The 25,803-nt window shown below is 39.0% G+C and overlaps 1 protein-coding gene across 2 annotated transcripts in view; it reads left to right on the plus strand.

Moving 5' to 3' along the window:
* LOC131079119 (probable magnesium transporter NIPA4) overlaps positions 1-25,803 on the plus strand; it is a 99,219-nt gene that overhangs the window by 17,781 nt on the left and 55,635 nt on the right. For both annotated transcript variants that reach the window (XM_058016997.2, XM_058016998.2), the window contains exons 2-6: positions 6,886-6,942; positions 12,197-12,287; positions 12,425-12,585; positions 12,797-12,924; positions 13,072-13,209. In XM_058016997.2, coding sequence (XP_057872980.2) covers positions 6,886-6,942; positions 12,197-12,287; positions 12,425-12,585; positions 12,797-12,924; positions 13,072-13,209 — 575 coding nt within the window. The remainder of the gene's footprint in view (positions 1-6,885; positions 6,943-12,196; positions 12,288-12,424; positions 12,586-12,796; positions 12,925-13,071; positions 13,210-25,803) is intronic.

The following is a 25,803-nucleotide window of genomic DNA, read 5'->3' on the forward strand; positions in this document are numbered from 1 at the left end:
ATCCAAGTAATCCTCCAGGATACAAATATAGCAAAAATTGAATGACAGATGCCTAAGATAGAATCTGGAAAAAGTGCATGGATGGCTTGAAAGAGGTTCTCAATACCTTTCCAATGCTGCTGCAAGAATTGCAAAAATCAAAGATTGTGGCAAAAATTTATGAGCTTGGGAGACAAATATGAAGATATGACTTCAATTAACAATTACTATGTTCAAACAACAAAATTTGGAAAAATATCTTGCACCACTGGAAAGTAGACAGATTCAGCTTTTTGGGAATGCCTTGTTTTTGAAAATTTGATACTGTTTGCCCATGTTATTGCAAAAAGAAAACTACTCCCCTTTTAGGCACTAGGGGGTCCAATCTTAGGCATTGGGGCTTAAATTTGGTTGCTCATATGACCATACTCTGCATAGGCAATTTGAAAAAAGTGGCTGCCCAATCACCCTTGGTAGAGTGGTGGGTTGGTGGATCATGGGTGGTGGCTTAGCGCATGACGTCGAGGTGATTAGTGCTTTGTATTGGCAATTGGTTGTGGATATAATTGTGTGCAATAAGAAACAGTGCTTGGTGCTTGTCAACCAAACAAATCAAATGATTAACCAAAAATATAATCTAGAGTTTTGTTTTAAAAGAACAAACAATGCAATAAATTTCAATTTCCCACACACCAATCGACAACTCGGAACAAACGATTCGACCATTTACCAAACCGAATGATGAAGTATTGTTGATGTAGGAGATGATGTAGAAAATTCTGCAGATTATGCCAGCCCAAGGTATGGTCAACAAAAATTGCAAAAATATTTTGTTGCGTGGGAGGCCATATTTTTTTGTGACCTTCAATCTGTCTGTACAACACGCCCAAGTACTGATTCGTACAGCCACATAGATATCGATGAACTATGAAAAGAATCCTTAATCCCCCATGAAAAAAATTGTTGAAATTCAACGATTTGACAATTAATCTATTGGTTCTTGGGCCGTTTGGACATGATGGAAGGGTCAGATTTGGCCCAAAGTGCCCCGAAAATTTCAATACCTCCTGGATTTGGCAACTTTGACCCTACTTGAAACCCTTGCAAATTTGACAAAACATAATGAAATTTGACGAAATGAAAGGCAAACTTGACTTTCCTTGACGCCCTGGGTTCAAGCTTGAGGTTCTTGAAACCCCAATTTACACCCAACAAATTTTTTGAGCCTAATGATGTCCCTCAGATTTGGGAACGAATCTACAATTGTGGAGCTCTGTACCGTGTAGAAGTTAATAGTGACTCCTCAACACTCCCAGGATGAGTTGCTAGACCAAAACAACTTTCACTAGAGAGAAAATGGCAAGAATAGCTTGCTTCATTATGCAAGATTGATTGATTGAATATGAAATATACAATGAGATGCCTTGCTTATAAAGGCAATGCGTGATGTAGTATGACCAACTAACATATTAAATGCCCAGGTAACTAATAGTAATTGAAAGTCATAAAGATAATACATGATAAGATCTTATCTAGAAAACTAAAACTTCTAGAATGACACCTAGGACCTAAGTAAACTTAAGTCATGCGAGTAAGTCTCCTACTAGAAACAAGCTAGGTACAACACCTTACTAAGTACAAAACCTTATTCACATCACCAGGTAGTAGATCATAGCAATAAATTAAAAAAAGGTAGGTAGTTGTGTTCTGTTAAGAATGTGAAACATTTTATAAGATTTATAGCTTACAAGTACATGCTACTTTTATGTAATAAGCAATTTAAAAATAGTCATATCAGTTTGTTGTTCTTTTTTTACTCATCTTTTTAAAGCGGGCTTCTCACACAATTATTGTGATGGTTATGTAGAATGCCGTTATGTTTTGTCTCAAGAAGACCATGGTGTATTTAAAAACAATAATTTTCTTACATATTTTGAGTTGTCATTGATAGATTATTAAATTACTGTTTGTTTTGTTGAAATTTTAATAAATGCAATTAGAAACCCCCAAAGTACTTCTCTATTCCATTATAATCATCCTTGATGCAAATGGCTTGATTGTAGCAATCTTTTGATGACTGCTGGTCCTAGGGATATACAATAACCAAAAGCAGCAGTAGTGCTTGTATACAGCTCTTCAAATTGTTGGTGAAGGCCACCAAACCAAGGAGCACAAACTGCAAACACCCCTTCACACACACGAGAGAAGCATGAGGCGATTTCACCAATGAGATAGATGAAGTGACAATGAGATACAAATAATGTTCAAATGCCTTGCTTATAAAGGCAAGGAGAGAGCAGGTAGAGATAATTGACATCCAACTACTAGCAACAAATATTAAATGCACCCTAAACATTATTAATTACTATGCACCAAATAACTAATAACTAATAACTAATAATATGATGTTGGCTACCTAAGTAAACTGAAGCCTACGTAAATGATAAAACCTCATTTACTCCCCACCCCCCTTAAGTGCAACTTAGGGAGTGAAATTATTATGCAATATGGGTCTTGGCAACAAGGCCATGTAAGGTACACAATGCAATGAAATATCTCACAAATTGGAGAAAAGGAGATAACCCAATGGGACAAAACTCTTCTCCAAAGAGAGAAATGAAACAAACAAGATGATGCATGGAGGACTCATTAATACCCCCCAAGGACTTACATACATAATGTATATACAATCAATGATCCCCCATAGGAAGGAAAAAGAGAGACATGATATCCCCCCTATAATGAAGAAGCTCCAATGCCGATGAAGTATGCCCGGAAACAAAAGATGATCCAATGCCTACAAGCAACACATCTCCCCTTAGGAGGAAACAAGTGCACCGAATGATGAAGAAGCCACTCCATGTCCAACTGAAATGAGGAGGAAGGATGTCTCCAAATATAAATCTCTGAAAATTGAGGAGTCTCGAAGCTTGAAGAAGCCACCACATAATCATGATCAAACTCAACTATGAAATGTGACAAATCAAGAATGAGGAAATTCATCAATGTCAATCTCCAAAGACAGTGTAGATGGATCGACAGTTGTTCTGAAACTGTCATAAAAGAGGAGTGATATCCCCTCAAGTATGTCTCCCAAATCTGCAAGATGAGACTCCACAAATAAGTCTGAAATACCTGCCAAATATTCATCCAACAAAGCAAGATCTGAAAAACTATGATCAACTTTCTCAAGAGTAGAACTTAAATCTGAACAAGCATGCGGAGTAGGAAGCTCAATGCTAGTCTCACTAACACCAAGATTCAAGTGACCAAACTTATCCTCACAAACATGATTCACCCTTGGTGGAAGGGTGTGAACATCAGCCAAGGAAACACATCATCAGAAGCAAAATGAGAAAAAGAATACAGTCGTGATGCATGATCCACAACACTTGGAGCAAGGATATCTCTAGTCCCCATATCTCTAATGAATACATGATCAGGAGTGAAGTCAACTATCTTATCTTGTGCAGCATGAGTAATTTGATAAACTGAAAGGAGATTAGTGGTCAAAGAGGGTACACAAAGAACATAATTAAAAGATCCCTCACCTATATCAATAGATCCTTTCCCACAAACCTTCATAAATGTATTGTTGCCCATCCAAATGTTAGGTGAACTACAAGGCTCAAAAGAAGAGAGCATATCAAAAGATGCCATATGATGAGATGCACTTGAATCAAGAAGCCATCTCCCATTTTTCAAGAATAGTGGAAGCCAAGAGTGCTTTACCTTTCATCCCATTTACAAATTCTGTGTTTCCTGACCATGTAGATGAAGATGCTGCTGAATGAGAAGCTGAAGAAGAATTCACTGATGAGGACAGCTAGATGTTGTGCTTTTGAAGAAGGTGTGTAAGCTCATCAATCTTCTGAGTATAACACCTATGCTCATCATGTCCTAATCTCTTGCAATAAGCACATTTCATCTTCTTCTTTTGTGACGGTTCCTCATTAGAATAGTTCTTGGATTGAAGGGTATACGGTGATGGGGATGCTTTAGCTTGCTCTTCAGACTTTGAGTCCTTATTCTGTTTCTTGCCCTTGGATGTGGATCTTTTGCAAGCAGTGCTTGAGACCTCAAAGGCATCAATGTGCCCATTTGTGCCAACTTTTTTTGTTCCCTTGTGAGTTGAGCTGCAAAATCATCAAGAGAAGGCATTTTGTTTGCACTACCTAGAGCATCCATAGTAGCATAAAATGCAGAACAAAAACTAAATAATCGGGACCTAGTTTAGGGAGTATAGATAGAATCAATTATTCTTCCTCCTTAGTAACCCTGCATTCTGTGAACTGCAATCTATAAGAGAATTAAGCTTGGTGAAAAAGTCCTGAATATTGTCAAAATGTCTAGGATCAGGTGTCATTAGTTCATTCTCCAATTGATATTTCCTCATCTTACCGGGCTTACCAAAGAGACTCTCTAAGGTAGTCCAAAATTTCATTAGGACTTTTACAAGATACAACATGATATCTCAAATCAAGAGAAATAGACATAATGAGAGTACCTAGAGCTTCATATTTTTGATCAAACCATTTCCTTTTTTCTGCAGCACCTGTGGGTTCTGGATCTTGGCCAAATGTGATTCTCTTCAATTGCAATTTCAACAATCGATTTCCGATTTGCATTTATAATAATTGTATGGAGTGAGAAGTTCTACTTTAGGCAAATCCATGATCAACAAGAGAATGTAGCAAAATATCCCTCACAATATAAACAATCAACTTCTTTGTTCACAATAATTGAGCAAAACCAATATGTGGCTTCAACGGATTAAAACTAGCATCAAACAACAAACAACTGAAAAATATTTGAGCCACCGCAATGTTGACGAAAATAGTTTTCTGTTGATATCTGGTTTGCAAAAATTGGCCTCCGTTTGCAAAAGTTATGTGCAAATAAAAAAGAGGCTTATATTAGGCACTTTGAAGCACCAGGGGGCTTAACATACAGCAACTGGTCCCTCCATGTGAAAACGTCTGAGCATTGGGGCTGAAAAATAAGCTCCTTGGGGTTGAGAGAAGGGCAATATTTGAAGTGTTGGTTGGTATCCTGTGCCAACCAATCACCTCATCTCCGTAAGCAACAACCACCATGAGCTCACATTATATTGATAGGGCAGCAGTATATATAAAGAGGTAAAAAAGAACTCTGCAGGCAATGTGGGATAAAGATCCCAAGATGACTAGTGCTCAAACTTCAGGCGGGGGCCCCATTGTGATAACTTGTTCACGGGAAGAGAAAGCCCTAATTCAAAATATTTTGCAATGAAACTATACAAACTCCATTCCAAAGCAAAAATCAGTCAATTAGAAGCCATGGCTGGAATTGCTGTGCAAATAATCACGGAGACCTTTAGACCACTGCAAGGAAAATGTAGATAGCTATTGGGCAAGCACAAATCTGCCAGGGAATTCACGCACAAGCCAGCAAAACCACGCCGAGCAGATAACAAATCGCCATGCAAGAAGGATCTCTTGGCCAATGAAAGGAGCTAAGCAAACTGCAAAATGGATAGTATGCTAGTCATTAACAAGATAGCCTGATCCACAATGTATATAGTTCTGACACCATGTTGGTGAAGGTCACCAAACCCAGGAGCACAAACTGCAAACCCACCTTCACACACACGAGAGAAGCACAAGACTATTTCACCATTGAGATGGATGAATTGAGAATGAGATACAAATAATGTACAAATGCCTTGCTTATAAAGGCAAAGGAGAGAGCAGGCAGAGATGTCCGACATCCAACTACCAGCAACAAGTATTAAATGCACCCTAAACATTATTGATTATTATGCACCAAATAACTAATAACTAATAATGTGATGTTGGCTGCCTAAGTAAACTTAAGCCTATGTAAATGATAAAACCTCATTTATTCCAACACAAATTCTCTTTGTAGATATGAAAGTATGCAATTCTATATGTATTAATATTATTCTATAAGATGAGCAATATTAAACCACTAGTTAGGTCAATAGGTGTGTAAAAAGGTGTTCCTGGTTAAAATAAAATTCAAGTTCAATAAAAGATTAACATGCATTTCCTTATGTTGTTTTTTCTGTCTTAGCTCTTTATAGCTCCATCCTTCACATTTCCAAAATTAACATTACTGTTTTCTATTCCTGCATTTTATTGTTTGAATTTAATACTTGAGTTTATGGTTTTATTCAACATTTAGAGCTCTATTCCCATGCTTTTGTGAATCCACAATTATTCTATTATTCATGTTTAGAAGGCTGTTCTAGATCAGGCAGAGTTTGGTCAGAGCTCAATTATTTGGATCAGCCTTGTGTACACCGAACACTGCCTAATTTAGTTTTTCAAAAAGAAAAAAATGAAAAGAAAGGATAGTTGCAGATCTGATGCTGCCCACATATTTTTATTAATTAAATAATTACAAAAATAAAAACATAAACATAGACCGTGTAAGGCTAGTTTTATTGCTGCTAGTTTAGTAGTATGATCACAAACAAGACACGGCTTCTGATATTGAAGATAATTAGGCAAGTGAAGGTTTAATACCACTCCAAATATTCTAACATAGTTTGAATTGTGATGATTGGTGAACTTGTGAACAGTCTGAAATATGTCAGTTAACTATTTTTAGTTATTGTCTGTGATTCTCCTTGGTGGTCTGTAAATTTTAATATGTTTTTACATGTTATGAACTTTTTCCAGTTGTTTTCAAAATCTTGAACTTTCAGACTCTCCCTTTAATACCTACTGAAATTTTTGACTCTGGGAACTTTGGTATCACTTGTATGTTAAATGTTTGTGCTTTGTGTTAAACTCATATTTGCATGTTCTCAACATTGCATCAATGAATTCATATATCTATAGTGCTTTGAAAGTAATTAGTTATATCATCCTGATTACAAGCAATTGGAGATTGTTACAGGTGTAGGAGGCTACTCTTATTTGTACGAGCCGCTCTGGTGGGTAGGCATGATTACCAGTAAGTTTCAAATACAGATTTGCCCATATGCACAAATATAATTTTGAATGTTTTTGAGCATTATCATGTTTATTCCCAGTGTTGAAAAGGCTGTATATAAACTAACTAAGATTGCTCAAATGAATATGCACAATTGAGATCAATGACAGCGATCAAAACTTTAATAAATAGAATGTTATTCGTAAAATACTTTTTCCAACCCTAAAAATCTCAAGGTCCATCTATTTTCATATTACATGTACAAGATACATTTAGAATTTGAGTTCGTAAACATGCATACACTGAATTTGGTGTTATAAATGTATTTGATCTCATTATAAATGTGCAGTAATTAAATTCTTAAGTTACACGCCTGCAATGAATTTGATGTAGGGTTGCCTCTTAATGGTTGAAAAAGGTTTATGGTATCTGAGTGCAACCAATGCAATCTAGGGAATATAATGCTTAATTTGATAATTTCTGAATTTTTTTCTAAGTGATAATATTGAACTTATATTTTCAGCTATTTTTGAAAGTTTAAATAACTTTGTTCAAGTTGGTCCTTTATGGAGCTTTAAGGAGTCTTCCCTATACTTGCCTTTGCAAGTATCTATATATTATCTTTGCTAGTTTTCTATAGCATGACACATTAAGAAGTATCACCTTTCATTTATTTTTTCATTTAATTAACTTTGTTCAAGTTGGCCCTTTATGGACCTTTAAGGAGTCTGCCCTATACTTGGCTTTGCAAGTATCTATATATAATTGTTGCTAGTTTTCTTTAGCATGACACGTAAAGAAGTATCACCTTCATTTAATATTTCTTAAGATGTGCCTTTTCATAATTTAATTTTCTGTGACACCATGCAGTGGTGTGTAATATATTTTCTATTGTTAAGGATCTTGGGCAGCAATATATGCTTTCTAAAATGGATTGTTATGTTGAGCATGATGGTTTGGTTATGTTGTGTTCAAATTGAAGGGTAGATCGGACTGGCCTTACTGTTGTAAGTTATGCTCGAATTTATGACAGTGATACATTTTAAATTGGAATTGCTAATATTTGTTGTTCTCAATATGGTGTTTCATGATTTAAATTGATATTGCAAATGCTAAGATGAAGCATTATTTTGACTAATTGGCTCTTGTATATTGAGTGATAAATTGAAACAAACAATGCTGACATGTTAAGCTAGCATGCTATTCTTATCTGACAATGGTAACCATAAATTACACTCAAGCACAAGGGTGGTTAGTTTTTTTGAGTTCGCAATGGATTTGAGAGGTTTAGCTTTGACAAGATTATTCTCATGGTTCTACTTTTATTCAACCTATCAATTTTGGCTGGATTCCTTTTGAAAAGAGCTGGCAGTATTGATTTGAGATTTTGATGATTTGTGCTTGTTCTTTGCCCATGTTGGTAGCTTCCTAAGGAGGTACATTCATAAGTGGAATGGTGAGGAGATATAGGCCTTCAAGTAATCTTTGAATTGAAAATTTTGTCAAGTTTTGTATTGTTGCATTTTCTATGACTTATTTTATAGCTGTCCATTGGAGTGATCCTTAGTGATATTGTAGCCATTAGATTTGTTCTGTGCCCATGTTGGTAGTTTTCCTAGGAGGTACATTCTTTACATGGAATAGTGAGGAGATACAGTTCTTCAAGTAATCTTTGAATTAAAAATTTGTCAAGTTTTCTATTGCTGCATTTTCTGTGACTTATTTTATAGCTGTCTGATGGTGTGAATCTTAGTAATATTGTAGCCATTAATTTGTTTCTAGTTTGCCATGTTGTGCTAGGGATCATGACATTTAATATGGGAGAGCTCCCTACCCTTTATTGTATGTGTATAAATATTTGTATCTATTATAATACAACTATAGGTGAGATTTTGCACTGATGTTTTACCTTTCTTTCTGCTTTTCTATTTCAGTTCCTTATGTGTGATGTGTTTCTTTCAAACACATCGATTTTTCTTAGAGGCTGTAGCTTGACTTTTCATTTAGGAGCATTTGCTGTCAGTCATTGTTATTCTATACTATACTTATTGATATTTTTCATTGACCTCTTGGAGCATTATGCATTGTTGTGAAATTTTAATTGGAGTCATTTTCCTATAAGTTGTGTTGATTAAATCTGTTCTTCATAGTTGGTGGCATTGTGTACTATCTCAAATTGCATTGAATTCTGCATGTATAGATGATGAGACATCTTTGGCAGTCTGGCTCCAGTCTTCCTCACTGTTATTCATAAAGTTGGAAGATTACTAGTTTTCTGCTTCATTTGTTGTTCTCGTGGTATTCCAATGTCTTGCATTCAGCAAACAAATACATTCTACAAATGTTGATTGTCTGATTGGTTTCGGCAACTTATTGGTTCAATGAGGCTGCTATAGCTGTGTGTCTTTCCTCCAAATGTATTATTGGCGATGACATTTATTTATTAAGCATACATTTGGCCTCAGCAATGAAGCATTATTCTTCTATTCTTTTTAACCTGGATGGGGTTGTGAATGACCTTTACAAATTTCACACTTCTCAGATTCTGTTGGAATATATAATGCTAAAGCAGATTTAATCATTTGTCATCCACATTTTCTTTAGGTGTTTGCATTGCCTTTTTGACGATTTCACAAAGAAATATAGCAGTCTAAAATGCTTAGCTGAGAACCAGCCTCCCTCCTGGTTGAACTCAACTTACCCATTATTGAACTTAGCCTGTTTGAAACATAGCTTTACAATCCACTGTATGTAGCCTGCAACAGATTTACTATTTCTTCTGCCATAGCTGGGTGCCTTTCTGAGGTGTTTGAAGCACAACAATAAGCATGCCTTTAAGATGTGTGTCATGGTTGTAGGACTCAGGATCACTTTATTTTTATGCTTTGTATGCTCTCTTACGAATTCACACCTTTGTTTAAGAAATTATTTGGGAATTCTCTCTCTCTCTCTCTCTCTCTCCATCTATCTATCTATCTATCTATCTATCTATCTATGTGAGGCTTTAAGATGTGTGTAATGGTTATAGGACTCAGGATCACCTTTATTTTTATTCTTTGTATGCTCTCTTACAAATTCACACATTTGTTCTAAAAAAAATAGTAACTTGTAAGCAATTATTTGGGAATTGTCTCTCTTTCTCTCTCTCTCCCTCATTCTATTTACGTGAGGATTTTATCATTGTTCTATAAGGATTTTCTTATATTATAATTGTTCTTATATGAAGGGGTTGTCCAAGTGCTATCTAAAAAGAGCTAATTATTAACGAACTCAAGCATTTTAAAGTTCACTTTAAAACTGTTGAAAGAGCTCTATTATGGTTAAAATCTCAAATTCTGCATGGCCTCTTGTTGTCTACTTGATTATTAGCTCAATCAATCCTAAGGAAAGCACATTAGCGGTAAGCCTTCTCAAGGCAGCCATTTCTTTTAATTTTTCAATCAAAGGCCACTGAAAAACATTCTCAGAATTTTCAAGAAGCTGAAGAAGCAATAAACTCATCATTTAATGGCAAAATCAATCCTCTTTGAATATAAGCGGGAACTTATGGAACAATATCAATTCAGCAATTTCAAGAACTATTTTCGTTACCCACAATGACCATACATCAACAGTTAATGGTTCATTTATTGGGAACCTGGATTAAAATTATGCAGGATAATAAGTATTGTTGTTTTGATGGCACCTTAAATGTCAAAATCTTGGAATTGAATAGAGATGCTTTAATCTTTTTATTTTTTATTTTCAGCAATTTGTAGCTGAACAGCAAATCATAGTTGCTGAACTCTACATGGAAAGTTAAGAACTTACATGGTGGTAAGCCAACATGTCATTTAGCTGCAATTTTTCAGCTGCTTGTTCAATCTTCAAGCTTATAATTTATCTTGAGTCCTGATAGGTAGATTTGATCCACTTGCTTCTAAAGAAGACTGTAGCAATCAATAGCTTCATCATAAGTGAACAACTACAGAAATTGTACATGACTGTTGAATTCCAACAAATTATGTATCGTAAATGAGGTGTCCAAATAAGATGATATTCTTTGCCTCAAATTTATTCTTTTTTGTAAGAGGAAATTGATTTTCTTCTTGTCACATCTCTTGAGCAGGCCTTTGAGTTTTCCTCAAGTTGCGCAAAACTATTCAACATGGAAAGACTTCAAATCCTTCATAGCAATTCAAAAACATAAAGAAATCTCTCTTCTTTTAATTCTTATTGCAGATTTAAATGGCAGCAATGGTTTTTCAATCATGCAGGAATAGCAGTGGGTAGCCAGAAATCTTCTTTCGGGGCCATTCTTCTGATCTGTAAAGGCTAAATATCGATGCTGACCATTTTACAAGGGATTTAATAAATTAGTACTTTTTCAATGTGTCATCTACTTTCCTTGTCTTCATATAACTTATGCCTATCATTTTTTAACTTCCTCAACCAAATTACAAACCTCAGAGAACAAGACAATCAAGTTCTGGTATAGTTGCTGGACATGCTCATTTCTCTCTTTCTTCTGATCTTTTTGAAGTTTATGAACGAAATAATTTTTTGAAGCCCAAGGAAAACCAAAATGAGAATCTGCTATAGCATCTGAGTTTCCTGTGCTAAGGAGATCTGGTATGATAACTTCTCCATTTATAGCTCATCGTCTGAGTTTCCTGTGCTAGAGTTTTCATTGGTCAGGGATCAGTTTATGCCTTGGCCTTTGTAGGACAGATCTTACTGCCATAGCATCTGTCACATGAGCCATTTTGTATTCTAGATTCATATTTTGGCAACCACAGAATGATGACATGAATGTTCAAATAGAAGTGCCACAGAGATTCTCAGATATTATTACTAGTATTTCAAATTTTCAAGAAATACTAGATTGAAATAATGTTAGACTGTGCCTGGTAAAAAAGTAATACTATAATGAATTGAATTCAATACTGAGGATGCCATTTTGACTGTGATTGGGAATTACGTTTCCTTGAAGAACATATTGCATCTCCTAGTTCCTTGGTTTAGGTTTTCTTATAGCTGGTTCATCGAACTTGGTGGTCATACTGGTAGCCTTCTAGTGGATCAATCTTAATTGAGTGTTGATGTCATCGATTCACTTTGTCAGGAAATGATAAATTAGTTTTAGTGAGCAAAATAAGATTATTGCTTTTGGTATCTGCTAGTTAGTTCTATTGTGATTTCGGTTGCCATGCTATGCAAAGAAAAATCCTGTAGTTTGTGCCATTGAGGACTAATTAAGCCCCCTATTCTTCATGAACATGGATGATTGTTACAGTGATTGTTGGAGAGGTTGCCAACTTTGCAGCATATGCATTTGCTCCAGCTATTCTTGTAACTCCCTTGGGAGCATTAAGCATCATTGTCAGGTATGGAAATCAAAAATTTCATCTCAAGTTGAATTAGAAAAAAATTCTGTTCGTGAGAATAGTGGAAGAATAATCTAACCACAATTAGTAAATGGAAATCGAGATAACTGAATGTTCTGTATATTTGTGTTGTACAGCGCAGTTCTTGCACATATTATCTTAAGGGAGAAATTGCATGTATTTGGCATTCTAGGTTGTGTTCTTTGTGTTGTTGGATCCACGACAATTGTTTTGCATGCACCTCAGGAGAGGGACATAGAATCTGTTAAGGAAGTATGGAACCTTGCCACTGAGCCAGGTAACTCACTTTTATAAGTTATGTCTTTGACATGCATCCATTTTCTGTTAATCTACCAGAATTCCAATTGTTTTTAAATGGAAATAACACATGGAAGTTGCTCTATTTGGTTGCCACTCCAATACTTATATAAATATTTGAGAAAATTGTAAACTTTGGATGCAAACTTTTTTTCTGATGGGTTTTCAGTATTGTTATTTTCTTTGGACAGCTTTCCTGTTATATGCGTCTTTAGTCATAGCAGTGGTTCTTGTTCTTGTCTTCCACTTTGTGCCACTTTATGGTCATACACATATTTTGGTTTACATCAGCATTTGTTCGCTTATGGGATCCCTTTCGGTAAGGTCCTTCTGACATTTCTAGTAAGTTCATTTTGTAATTTTTATGCAATGTATGAAGGTCTGTGCTTTTCTAGCTTATCTTGATTTTGTTGTTGACCTTTCAGGTTTTCCTGTTGTTTATTCACATGCCTTATTTTATTGACAGGTCATGAGTGTCAAAGCATTAGGAATTGCTTTGAAGCTTACGTTTTCAGGGATGAATCAACTAATATATCCACAAACTTGGTTATTTGCCTTGGTTGTCAGCACCTGCATTATTACACAAATGAATTATTTAAACAAGGTGATTTTCTCCATTTGCACTCAAATGATGGAAAATAGGTTAAATTACATGAATGATTATTGTTGCTGATGCAAGTGGCATCTTTCTGGCAGGAAACTTGCTGCATGTTCTGTTACGTTCCAATAAATAGTGGTTACTGAGTGTTTGTTTGGTGTGATGTGAAATTTTGTTCAAATATTTGAGCCAAACAAGAATACTAGAGCTTTTGATACTTTTAATGCTATAAAAGGTCGGAGGCTTTTAAATTGATATGAAAAGAGGAGACTAAAGACAAGTATAAGAAAGACTTTGGAAAGATTAATCTGTTTAATGAATATGTAAGTTTAAAATTCAGGAAGTCAGCAACAATCTAGATAGTTTTGGCCCAACACTGAACTAGCCAATAAATTGATTCTACTTGCAATTCTTGATTGAAAATTTAACAAGGTCAACATCTGAAATTTATACCCAGAAAATTAGGAGAATTTATTTCAGATCCAAATTGTTTAAGCTGTGGTGATCCAAGAAACGCTTCTAGACTGCCAGAATGCACTGAGGTCACAATAGGAATCTTTTATAGTGAATGCATAATTCCATTAGATTTTTATGGCAGCACAATACTACAAAGGGAGATGTAGAGCACAGCTGTCATTTCAACATAATACACAAGTCAACTGAGGATCCAAACAGACCACCCCAACACAGGGTTTGACTTTGACCAGAGAAGGGACCGGACAAAGTTAAACAGAAATCATGTGAAGGAATCTTAGGTTTGATGCAGATGCAAGCATTCAACCTCAAACATCAGCATCAAGGAAGTTAGAACAGCAGTTTCAGGTGGTTGATCAAAATCAACGGAGGCAAGAGAGGTCCCCATAGTGCAAAGGACCATCCCAATATCAATTAGCAAGGCAGAAGGATGGGAGGTTGCATTGCAGAAGAAAGCACACTAGATGTACCAAATTGAACCAAATTGTTGATGATCTAACCACAAAATGTATACCTGGACTTACATCATGAAGAGAAATAAGGTGCACATTGGGATGCAAGAGTCGGTCATTTTTTTTGAATTGATGATCTATTATCATTGCAAAAAGAGTTGGATACAATAGTAGTGGCTAAGATCAGCAGGCACAAAAGATCAAGTATAACCTAATTTGCCAGTTCGGGTTTGGGCACTGGTTTGGGTTCGAAGAACCGGTACGCCGGTTCAACAAAATTTTGAAAAGGGGTTTGGGTTCGTTTTAGGTTCATTAATAAAAAACCATATAAAACTTAATGGCCATGCAATAGTTGTAATATACTGAGATTAAGGAAGCTGCAATTGAAATGATAGCAATTTTGGGGGAATCCATTTTGGGATGCATGATAATATATCAATACCCACCCCACAAAAACACATGAAACTGCAGGAACACTTGAGGTCTAGTGTCCAGAGCAGCAGCTAATATATTCTACAGTGCATCTATGTTTTCTGATCTCAATTCTCGCACTCCTTTTACAGTTCCATTGCATCTGATGAAAAGTATCATTGCCTCTTTCATTGCCCCTTTCTTCACATCTCCACTCACCCAGAAGACTATAACATTCAAAATCTGCGATGCCACCAAAATAAGGATAGTAGCTGTAAACATCCCTGTAAATATACCCTTATATCAATCGATTCCTTCACATCTGTAGGTTTGTTTTTCTTTCTTAAAATCCATTTGATGGTATGTAATGGCAGTGAGACTGATGGTAACAAAATCAACGAAATAGATGGTAGCAGATATGACTGTGTTTATAGCAACCCAATAATCCATTAGAGCAGCAGCAAACCCAACTTTGAAAGAATTGCCTGATGCCATGGATGAATAGATATAATAAGTAAGAGTCAACATAGCCATCAGATAATTGAGGAGTTCTCAACTCCTTGCTTGAATCAGTCAAGATGCTATAATTTTCCTGTACAGAAGCTGGACAATCATCCACACTGGAGATGTACCTGCATATAAGGTATATGTTATCCCAACAGGGATTATACCTTGAAGGAATCCAAACTTTTAAAAGCACCTAATGGAGGAGAAATCTTCCCATAACTGCCATCCTTATCAAAATTCTGGAAAATCAACTCTGACAGCTGCATCTCTTTCAACTGGTGCTGTTTAGAATAAAGATTTTGAAAGTCAACATATCCTTTGTCGAATCTTTCATCTACAATCCTGATGCCACGTGGTCACCTTTCATCCACCATTTGCTTGAAACTTTTGGTTTGAATCTCAAATGTCAATTGTATCTGCTCAGAAATGTTAAGTGATGTGAGTCTATTGAAAGACTCCATAAGGCTCCTCCTTATACCCTGGAAAAAGTTTTTGTTTCTCCTTTTCCATTAAAAACTACAAGACTTAAGTGGATAAAGACAATCAAAAGACAATAGACTTGACATTCAGACCATTGACATAATCACACAAAATTTCCTTCCAGGACACATTACTAGTAACCCACCCTTTGATATTACCCATGAACAAGGACCAAGCACCTTTGCTATAAATGCAGTCAAAGAAAATATGTTCACAGCTTTCAACACAGTTACTTAAAGAACATAAACTTCTCAAGAGGGTGTTGATGACTATGTAAATTTTAGATAGAAGTTGTTTTGCTTTCATAAGTGCTTATGCACATGCCGCATTCTCCTTAAGAGGGTGTATGCTCTAGTTTTCAGTTTTCCTCCAAGTGATGGCACACACATGTTTGGGTCTTCCATGACTCAGTGCCCAATGGATTGCTCAAGGCTTCTCGACTTCATGCTTAGCAGGCAAGCATCCCGCAAAAATCGCCAAAAATGTTGTCATTTTATGACACCCTTGGTCCATCAGTGAGAACTGATTAGAGATATGTTCCATAGACCAGCGTGGCTCCAACTGATCAAGGAGAGAAGAATTATGAAGTGTGAAGTGTTGTCTTGTCTGAAGGAGGTTCCTCCTTTGGCCCTCTCTTTCTCCTTTTCCCAGAACTCTGGAAGCCCGAGGTTCCGAAGTTCTTTTCTCTTTGCCCTTGTCTCTTTACTTCTTCCTTTACCGAAACTCCGGAACCTTGGTTCTTTGCCTTAGCCGCTTTTCTTCCTTCTCCGGAACTTTGGAATCCCCAGGTTCCGAAGTTTCCTTCCTTCCCTTACCTTTTCCCCGCAACTCCGGAACCCCCAGGTTCCCAAGTTCCTAAGTTCTCCGGAACTCCGGAATCTCGAGGTTCCGAAGTTCTTTCCTAGCTTACCCTCTCCTCTCCTTGGCCCTTCTTTCTTTTTCCCCGGAACTCCGGAACCCGGAGGTTCCGAAGTTCCTTGTCCCTTTTCTCCTTTCCCCGGAACTCCGGATCCCCAAGGTTCCGAAGTTCCCCTTCTCTCTCTTAGCCCTTTTTCCTCTCTTTCCCTGAACTTCGAAACCCCGAGGTTCCAAAGTTCCCTTCCTCGCCTTTCCCGGAACCTCGAGGTTCCGAGGATCCCTCCTCCCCCTTTCTTCTTTCTTCTCCCAAGAATCCCGGAACCCCGAGGTTCCTTCCCCTTTCGCTTTCTCTCTCTAGTTCCTCCGGAACTTCGAAACCCCGAGGTTCCGAACCCCGAGGTTCCGAAGTTCGTCCCTTGTCTTCCTCACTTCGGGAGTCCGAACTTCCGAAGTCTTTGGGTTTCCTTCCAACTGGCGACACTTCCGGATGGCGTGATCGACACTCAAGGCTTTTAATGCTCGGACAGCTTCGTGACTTGTACACTTTCTTTTGTGGAGCCACAAGGGCGTATTAAGTGTTTTTGGCAGGATTTCCATCAAGGGAGGTACGGGGGCCATGCTGGGTGACTTATGTCATGTCTGACTTTGGAAGGTTAATCAGTCTATCTTCCTCAAAATTGCCTTTGGAGGTATGTCTAGGTTGCTTGCATGTACAAGTCAAGTGCATGCACTTCCCTGCACTTCCAGACTGACATGCAGGGGTCATGATCACCCTTGTAAACCATTTTTTTTATATGAAGCTGTTAAGCCTCATTGTAAAGGGTTCTCTCCCTGCTGCCTTGAGCTTTTTTATGCTCTTTCTCTTCTCTTGAAGACTTGTAATTATTTGTGCATTTTTGCAACTGTAAGATTGGCTTTTGGCCTTATGATCAATTGAAATCACCATGCTTGCCTACTTTCAACTTATGTATACTGTGTATGCTTTCTTACCTCCATCATAAGTGTATGTCTTGTGGCTTCTTCTCCATATACGTTGTGTTAACTGGTTTTCTGAGTGCGACTTGTGGGAATCCTTCTCCCCTCTTGGCATTCAGTGAATCCCAACCTTCATGTATGCATTGGGGTCACTCATACGACCGAAGTTGTGCATCTTCAGGGTGTTTTAGTTAATTATTTGTGTCATTTCGGTAGGAAGAGGAACAATCTCTTCTTGGTGCATCACCTTCCTCTTTTTAAGCATTTTCTCTCTTCTCTTTTCCTCTACAAGTTGTTAGGATAGGCTTAGTAGTAAGTTTTGAAGTGTTGAGTTGGTTCAACACCTGCACCTGGATTGAGAAGGAAGCCAACCTTCTCCGAAGATTCAACCCCCTTGCGCAAGGTCCCACACTTAAGGGTTGTTTCAATGTTTCACAAGGTTGCTGAGTTGATAGCTCAACAAGGGTGCGAGCTTTTGTGATAACATTTTTTGGCATGCCCAGTGGGACTTATTCAATTCACATGCTAAGGATTTAGTGCTATTCTTAGTGTTTTGGCCTTTAGAGGCATTCATCTCTCAAGCACTTGGTGAATCTGCTCAAGGACCAGTTCGTGCTCACACAAAGTTCATAACTCTGGGACCCTGGAACCCCCAGGTTCCCAAGTCATTGTAACTCTGCTTACTCTGGAACCCCAATATTTCTTCTCCTTTAGGCTTCAATTTGGTTGCACCAACAATGTCGCTGAGTATGAAGCCTTGATCTAGGGTCTCCAACTTGCACAAAGCAGAAAGATCAGATCTTTGCAAGTATTTGGAGATAGTGAGTTGGTTGTTAACCACATCCGAGCCCAAAGTATAGCAAAGAACAACCTACTCAAATCATACAAACACAGGGTTTGGGATTTGATTGAAGGATTTGAGGCCTTCAATATCCAGAGCATTCCTAGGGGTCAGAACAAGCATGCTGATAGGCTTGCAGCGTTGGTGCTCAGTTCAACATACCAACCCATGTTGCAAGTGAGAAGGAGCAACACATCAGGCTTGTTGTGAGGCCTGCTGTCCCAGACAACCAATCGAATTGGCAAGTGTTTGAAAGCGATCAGCAGATCGTCAACTTCTTGCAAAATGAAGCAGACTTTTCTACTAAAAATCAGTCTAAGTTGCTAAACTAGTATGGAGATCAAATCATGCAGCTCAATTCCAACAAGTTGCCTAAAGGTTTAGTTACCTTGGAAGGCATTTTCAACTCGGATGATCAGTTGAAGAAGAAGATGAACTTGGCTGCAAAGAAGGGCAATTACAAGCCAGTTGTTGTTGTTGAGGGTAGGTCCTTGAACTTGGGCAAGGTGTGTTCCTCAACCGAACAAGAGGCCTTCGTTGAGCTTTGCCAACAATATGATGACATAGTTGCTTGGATCTATGAAGACTTGAAGGGTTTTGATCCTAGCCTAGTCCAACATACCATAGAGCTAAACCCGGATGCAAAGCCAGTAAGACAGATTCAAAGGCCAATAAACCCCAAGATTGAGCCACTAATGAGGAAGGAGTTGACCAAGCTAATGGAAGCCAATATCATCTTCCCTATCAAGCAGTCCTCTTGGGTGGCCAACCGTGTCCCTGTAAGGAAGAAGAATGGGGAAATCAGGTTATGTGTAGACTTTAGGGATCTCAATAGAGCCTCACTCAAGGATCATTATCCCCTTCCCTCTATGGAGCAGATTCTCCAAAAGGTCAGTGGCTTGGAAAGATTTTCATTCTTGGATGGGTATTCAGGCTACAATCAGATCTTGGTCCAGGAATCAGACCAATACAAGACTGCATTTACTACTAAGTGGGGCACCTATGCTTATTGTAAAATGCCCTTTGGGCTAACCAATGCAGGTGCCATGCTCCAAAGAGCAATGGACATGGCCTTCAAGGGTGTATTAGCAAAGTTTGTGCTTGTATACCTTGATGACATAACTGTTTATTCGAAGCATGCGGCTGACCATCTTGGTCATCTTGAGCAGGTGTTCATGAAATGCAGGGAGTATGGTGTGTCTTTGAACCCTAGCAAGTGCGTATTTGCTACTGATCAAGGAAGATTGCTAGGACACATCGTATCCAAGGAGGGTTGGACCATTGATCCAGAGCGAGTGGAGGCTATTCTTTCTCTTCCACTCCCCAGTCACAAGAAAGGATTGCAAAGTTTCCTTGGTAAGATCAACTTTGTGAGGAGGTTCATTCCCAACCTTGCCACCATGGTAAAACCCTCACTTCCATGTTGAAGAAAAACTTGGCTTTCAGTTGGACCAAGAAGGGAAGGGCCGGTTTCGAAGAGATCAAACAAGCAATTGCTCAGGCCCCTACCCTCCTCAATCCTAATTATGAAAGGGATTTTATCCTCTATACCTTCGGAGGAGAATCCAGCATTTCAGCTGTCCTAACACAGCTGAACGATGACAAGTTGGAGCAACCTATTGCTTTCTTTAGTGAGGGGCTAAAGGACTATGACCTTAGATATAACTATGTAGAGAAGCACATCCTCACTGTTGTAAGGGCATTAAAAAAGTTCAGGCACATGTTGTCCAACAACAGGATCCAGCTCTTAGTTCTGCATGCAAGTGTCAAGGATTTCCTTCTAAACAAGGATATCATTGAGAAGAGGGCTGGGTGGATAACCAAGGTCATGGAGTATGACATCAACATCAAGATCACCAAGCTTGTAAGAAGCAGGGGCCTATGTGAACAACTTGTCTCATCTTTTGAGACTACTTCAGAGGTCGCCCTTGTGTTACAAGGGGATCAACCAACTGACAACAACACTCAACTCAGTTGGGTAAGTGACATGACCACCTTCTTAATAGAAGGTAGATACCCCCAAGGTCTGGACCGGACCAAAAGAAGACATTTCAGGTTGCAGTCCATTCCCTATGTCTTAGTGAATGGCACTCTCTTTCGAAAAGACTCCAATGGAGTCTTACTAAGATGTATCGAGCAAAACCAAGTCAGCAGATTGTTAGAGGAATTTCATGATGGCTTTTCAGGGGGCCACTTCTCTGCAAGGACTACGACTATCAAAATAATGAGGGCTGGTTATTACTGGCCATCCTTATTCAGTGACTCACATAGATGGGTGAAGAATTGCAAGAAATGTGCTCTCTTCTCTGGAAAGCAAAGATTAGTTGCCCTACCTCTTCATCCCATCCAAGCAGATCAACCGTTCGCCCAATGGGGTTTAGACTTCATTGGTGTGATCAATCCACCTTCCAGTGCTGGCCATAAATGGATCTTGGCCGCAACAGATTACTTCATTAGGTGGACAAAGGCAGTTGCATTGAGGGATGCCACTGAGGCCTCAGTGTTTGTATTTCCTTGAAGGAATTGTGACAAGATTCAGTGTTCTCCCCACCATCATATCAGACAATGGCAGGGCATTTGTTGGAACCCAAATCAGTTCTTGGGCAGTTAAGCATGGTGTATACTTGAAGACATCATCCAACTATTACCCTCAGGGTAATGACTTAGCTGAATCTTCCAACAAGAACCTCATTAGGATAGTTAAAAGGACAATTGAAGACAATTAGAGGGCATGGCATATTAAGTTGAAGACAACCTTATGGGCTGGCAGGATCACACCCAAGAGAGCAATTGGTAACTCCCCTTTCATGCTAGTATATGGGAAGGAAGCAAGACTCCCAACTTCCTTGGAGCTACCCTCTCTTGAACTAGCACATCAGCTAGAATTAACAACAAATGATGCCATGACAGTAAGGCTAGCTGAGCTGATGGAGTTAGAGGAGGTTAGAAGCTTCCATCTATAGGCTTTAGAAGAAGGAGAGGCAGATCTTCATTGTCACCAGTCAGGGTTGTCGAGGTTGTAAACACTCCATTTCCCAGGTCTCGTTCTACTCCTCCGTTTACAAGACCTTTGCTATCAAGGGCTCCCACCACTCATATCAATAGACCATTGTTTCACATGGCAAGAAATCAAGTCTTTGTTACCTTCAATGGGGGGAGTCCCCTTGTTTTGACTCAATGGAATGACATACCAGTGGCCTCGTTGAAGAGTATCAGTATACCATACTTCACTGGTGAAACAACTACTACACCCATTGAGCACATTCAAGACATTGCAAACATTTGCTTCGTCCATAATATCACTTAGGATGATGTCGTTGTCAGACTCTTAGCCACATCTTAGAAAGGCAAAGCCTTGCAGTGGTATAGAGGGTTGCCGTCTAGCTCCATTCACAATTGGGATGAATTGGGGGAGAGGTTGTGCAACCATTTTGAAGACGAAAGTGATCACCTATCACTTGTAGAGCAGTTGACTACAATCAAGAGGGCACCCCACGAGTTCATGGGAGACTTCAACTTCAGATTCCATAAGACATGGAATAGGATTCCTGCTGTAGTGAAGCCATCCCCAAATCATGCCTTCTTGTATTATCTTAGAGCTCTCAACAGCGATATAGCTGTCATGGTACAATCTATTGGTGGAGCCTCTCTACCGGGTGCATATGACATAGCCATAAGGGCAGAAAATTGTTTGATTCAGGCTGGGAAGATAGCTCCAAGGTCTCCAATGCCTCTCTTCCCAGAAGCTCCTACTCAACAACCCACCTTGGCTCCTATCCCCATGGCACCCGCAGGTCAACCATCCACACCCTCCACATCCTCCAGTGAGCTCCATGAGGTCAAGACTCTATTGCAAAGCTTTAGCAATGAGTTGGTGACACTAAAGAGGCAGCAAGCCCAACATAGTAGACCTTATCAGGCACAAAATCAGAACTATCAGCTAAATAGGCCACCCTTTCAAGGGCAAAACCAATGGAGCAATGCTAGACCCTTGAATAGTGTGAACCCCACATCTGCAAGCAACTCAAAGGCGATAGTTCCAATACAAAATAACCTTGCCCAAGAGCAAGATGGTGTCAACCATGTAATCAGCCACACAACCAAGGTGTATGCCAAAGTGGAGGGTTTGTCCAAACTTTAGTAGTGCAAGATGAGCCGACCACTTCTGGCCAGCAATATGACCCAAATCAGCCTAGCGTTTGTCCCCAGGCTCACTTACAAGGGGATTCTACCTTTGTCAATTGGCAGGAGGCGGAATTTTGTGGTTTGAACCAAACCAATGGTGAGCCCATGCTGTAGTATGCAAGGTCAAAGAAGAGAGCCATGGAGGCTACCTCACCTTCAACATCAACCCAAGCTCCGACACCCAATGTAGCCGTCCATGATACAAGCCAAAGTACCATGCAAGGGAACAAGAGTCAGGAGGAGGTCCAAGTCATCCAAAGAGCAAAGGCAGACCTTGTAGTTTCAAAGGGGCCTCTAAAGTCAGCTGTTGTTCCTTTCAACATAGTGGATCAGATGAAGAAGGCCAACCTCAATGTCACTATTTGGGAGGCCCTTTCAATTCCATCTCAAAGGGATTTGCTTAAAGAGGCACTGAAGGATGTCAATCAGTCGGGTGATGAGGCAGCAGTTAGCGGAAAGGCAGTCTCCATCAATTTGGTGCAACCCAAGGAGGAGGAAGATACAAGCAAGATCAGCAAGCCTCCCCCTTTCTATCTCTCCTTAATCATAGGAGATAATTTGGTTCACAACTGCATGATAGATTCAGGAGCTAGTAGCCCAGTCATGCCTAAGAAGGTAGCTGATCTTCTTGGCATAGAATATGAACCCGTGACCAAAGGGGTGGTCCAATTAGATGGCACTTCTATTAAGACAGTAGGGGTGGTAAAAAAATGAAGTTAACCTTGCATGCGTGCCCTGGTTGCACTGTCTTGCAAGATATATCAATCATAGACCTTCTTGCCTTCTTTGCCATCTGGCTGTCTAGAGACTTCACAGCCAAGATAGGTGGGTACTTGTCTTCTGACTCGTCCCATATGCTATTTCGAACAAGGTATGGTACCAAGGTCACCATAAGGGCAAAGCCCATTGCCCAAAACCACATAGAGCCCTACACTCCCAGCCCTATAAACATGAATTGCACTTTGCATGAAGAGGGGGAGGAGTGTGCTGCCCGTGAGCCTGCTACTCTTTTGCAGGAGGTCCCCGATTGCTTGTTGGACGAATGGGCCAATGCTTTTCAGTTTGATCCATTAGCCGAGACTGAAGAGACTGGGCTTGGCACCTATCGTATCCATGAAGAGGAAACTCCTATCCCTAACCTCATCAAGACACAAGGAGATTCAGAGGGGTTATGGAACATGTTTTTTGATGGTTCAAGAAACAAGAATGGTGTAGGTGTCGGTGTGATGCTTGTTTCTCCCGAGCAGGAGAAATATTTCTTCTCCTTTAGGCTTCAATTTGGTTGCACCAACAATGTCGCTCTTTCTCTTCTCTTGAAGACTTGTAATTATTTTTGCATTTCTGCAGTTATAGGATTGGCTTTTGGCCTTATGATCAATTGAAATCATCATTCTTGCCTACTTTCAACTTATATATACTATGTATGCTTTCTTACCTCCATCATAAGTTTATGTCTTGTGGCTTTTTCTCCATATACGCTCGAGAATCCCCTTAAAATAGTAGGGGCCCTTCCAGATCGAGATATAGGGCCAGTTTACCGAGGTGACTGGGATCACCTCCAGGCGGCATTAGCGTCTCTCCATTCCATACAAGCCTAACGAATACTGACTGACTTCCCTTCAAATTTATGGGCTAAATCTGTGTGCTGATGTGCTCTATCTGTTGTTGGCAAACTGGTAGATGCAGGGTATGTAATTGGATCTGCTCGAGCTAAAGTATCTACTGCGGGCTAAGGAACCAGGCGAAGGGGAGCTGGTGATGGCTCTCCTACGGGATAACTGGTTTTCTGAGTGCCAATTGTGGGAATCCTTCTCCCCTCTTGGCATTCAGTGAATTCCAACCTTCATTTATGCATGGGGTCACTCATACGACTGAAGTTGTGCATCTTCAGGGTGTTTTAGTTAATTATTTGTGTCATTTCGGTAGGAAGAGGAACAATCTCTTCTTGGTGCATCACCCTCCTTTTTTTAAGCATTTTCTCTCTTCTCTTTTCCTCTGCAAGTTGTTAGGATAGGCTTAGTAGTAAGCTTTGAAGTGTTGAGTTGGTTCAACACCTGCACTTGGATTGAGAAGGAAGCCGGCCTTCTCCGGATATTCAACCGCCTTGCGCAAGGTCCCACACTTCAGGGTTGTTTCAATGTTTCACAAGGTTGCTGAGTTGATAGTTCAGCAAGGGTGGGAGGTTTTGTGATTAGAATAACCAACAGCAAGTTTCTTTAAAAGCAAAAGCTATCTAAAACAACTCATACATAATGTTAATGTGCTCAAACACCTTTTGGGAATCAGCCAACAGTTTGTAGAGAATTTTCACATTCATCTTTAAAAAACCTTTACCATCTTTCCATTTAAAATTAATCAAGCACTCTGTATCATATTTCATATTAATTGGTGATTGAACGAACTTAAGGGCTTTTCACAGGACAAAATATGTTCTTCCCAATTCAGGGATCCCGAATTCAGTTTTCAATTGCAACCCACTTTTCAAAGACTTGTCAAGTATATCTTGAAATTCTGCAACACCTTTTCTATTCCTGCTCACAGCTGAACAGTCTTGAAGCAGTCGAGGGGTTTATTATTCTGGACTAAATTCCAGCATATAGATCTGAAGCACAGCTTATTTCTTCGTTACTCTTACTTACAACTTTCTTGTATATCACCAGGCTCCTAACTGACTCCCATGCCCTCCAGATACTGATAAATATTGTAGACCCTGAGGTGTTAGCTGGAAATTTATGCTTTTTTGGCACAGCTTCTAGTATATATCTTCTGACTAGTACTTTCCTAAGCTTCCCTCCAACAAATGATTTAATTTTCCATTTTGTTGCCAAAGCTACACCTTGGATCCTCAAGTCCTTCACCTCAATTACCCCCTTGCATTTTCTTAGGCAGCACCACTCCCATTTTATCTATGGTCTTCCTTTTCTTATTACCTTTGCCATCAGAACAAAGGAATTCCCTAATTATCTTTTGTATATTATCTATTTGATAGCAAGAAAATAGCCATGCAGAAGCATAATATATAGAGTGTGCAGAGGATTTTTTGACAAACTTGAATTTTCCCAGCAAGAGACAAAAAATGTTTATTCCAATTCCTCAATTTCTTTCAGTTTTTGCATACATCCATTCCCACATATCTTTGAGAGAGGGATTAACAGAAAATGATACTCCCAGAAATCTTACATGTTTTTGTGGTCCCCCTAAGGTCAGGAGTATTTTTGAACTAGTGAGGAGGCTCATCTTTCCGTCCCAGAATCTTTGATTTAGAATTTGAAATTTCGGCTCCTGAAGCCAAGCAAAAAACCTTCAACAGTACATCCATATTCTGTAGAGTTTCTCTTTAAGTACAGGAAATAGAGCTGTATAACAAGGTTCTTAGTTAAATTTATTTGGATTTAACTGTGTAGATTTTTAGTGCCC

The sequence above is a fragment of the Cryptomeria japonica genome, chromosome 10 (genome assembly GCF_030272615.1).
Source record: "Cryptomeria japonica chromosome 10, Sugi_1.0, whole genome shotgun sequence".
Lineage (NCBI taxonomy): Eukaryota > Viridiplantae > Streptophyta > Pinopsida > Cupressales > Cupressaceae > Cryptomeria > Cryptomeria japonica.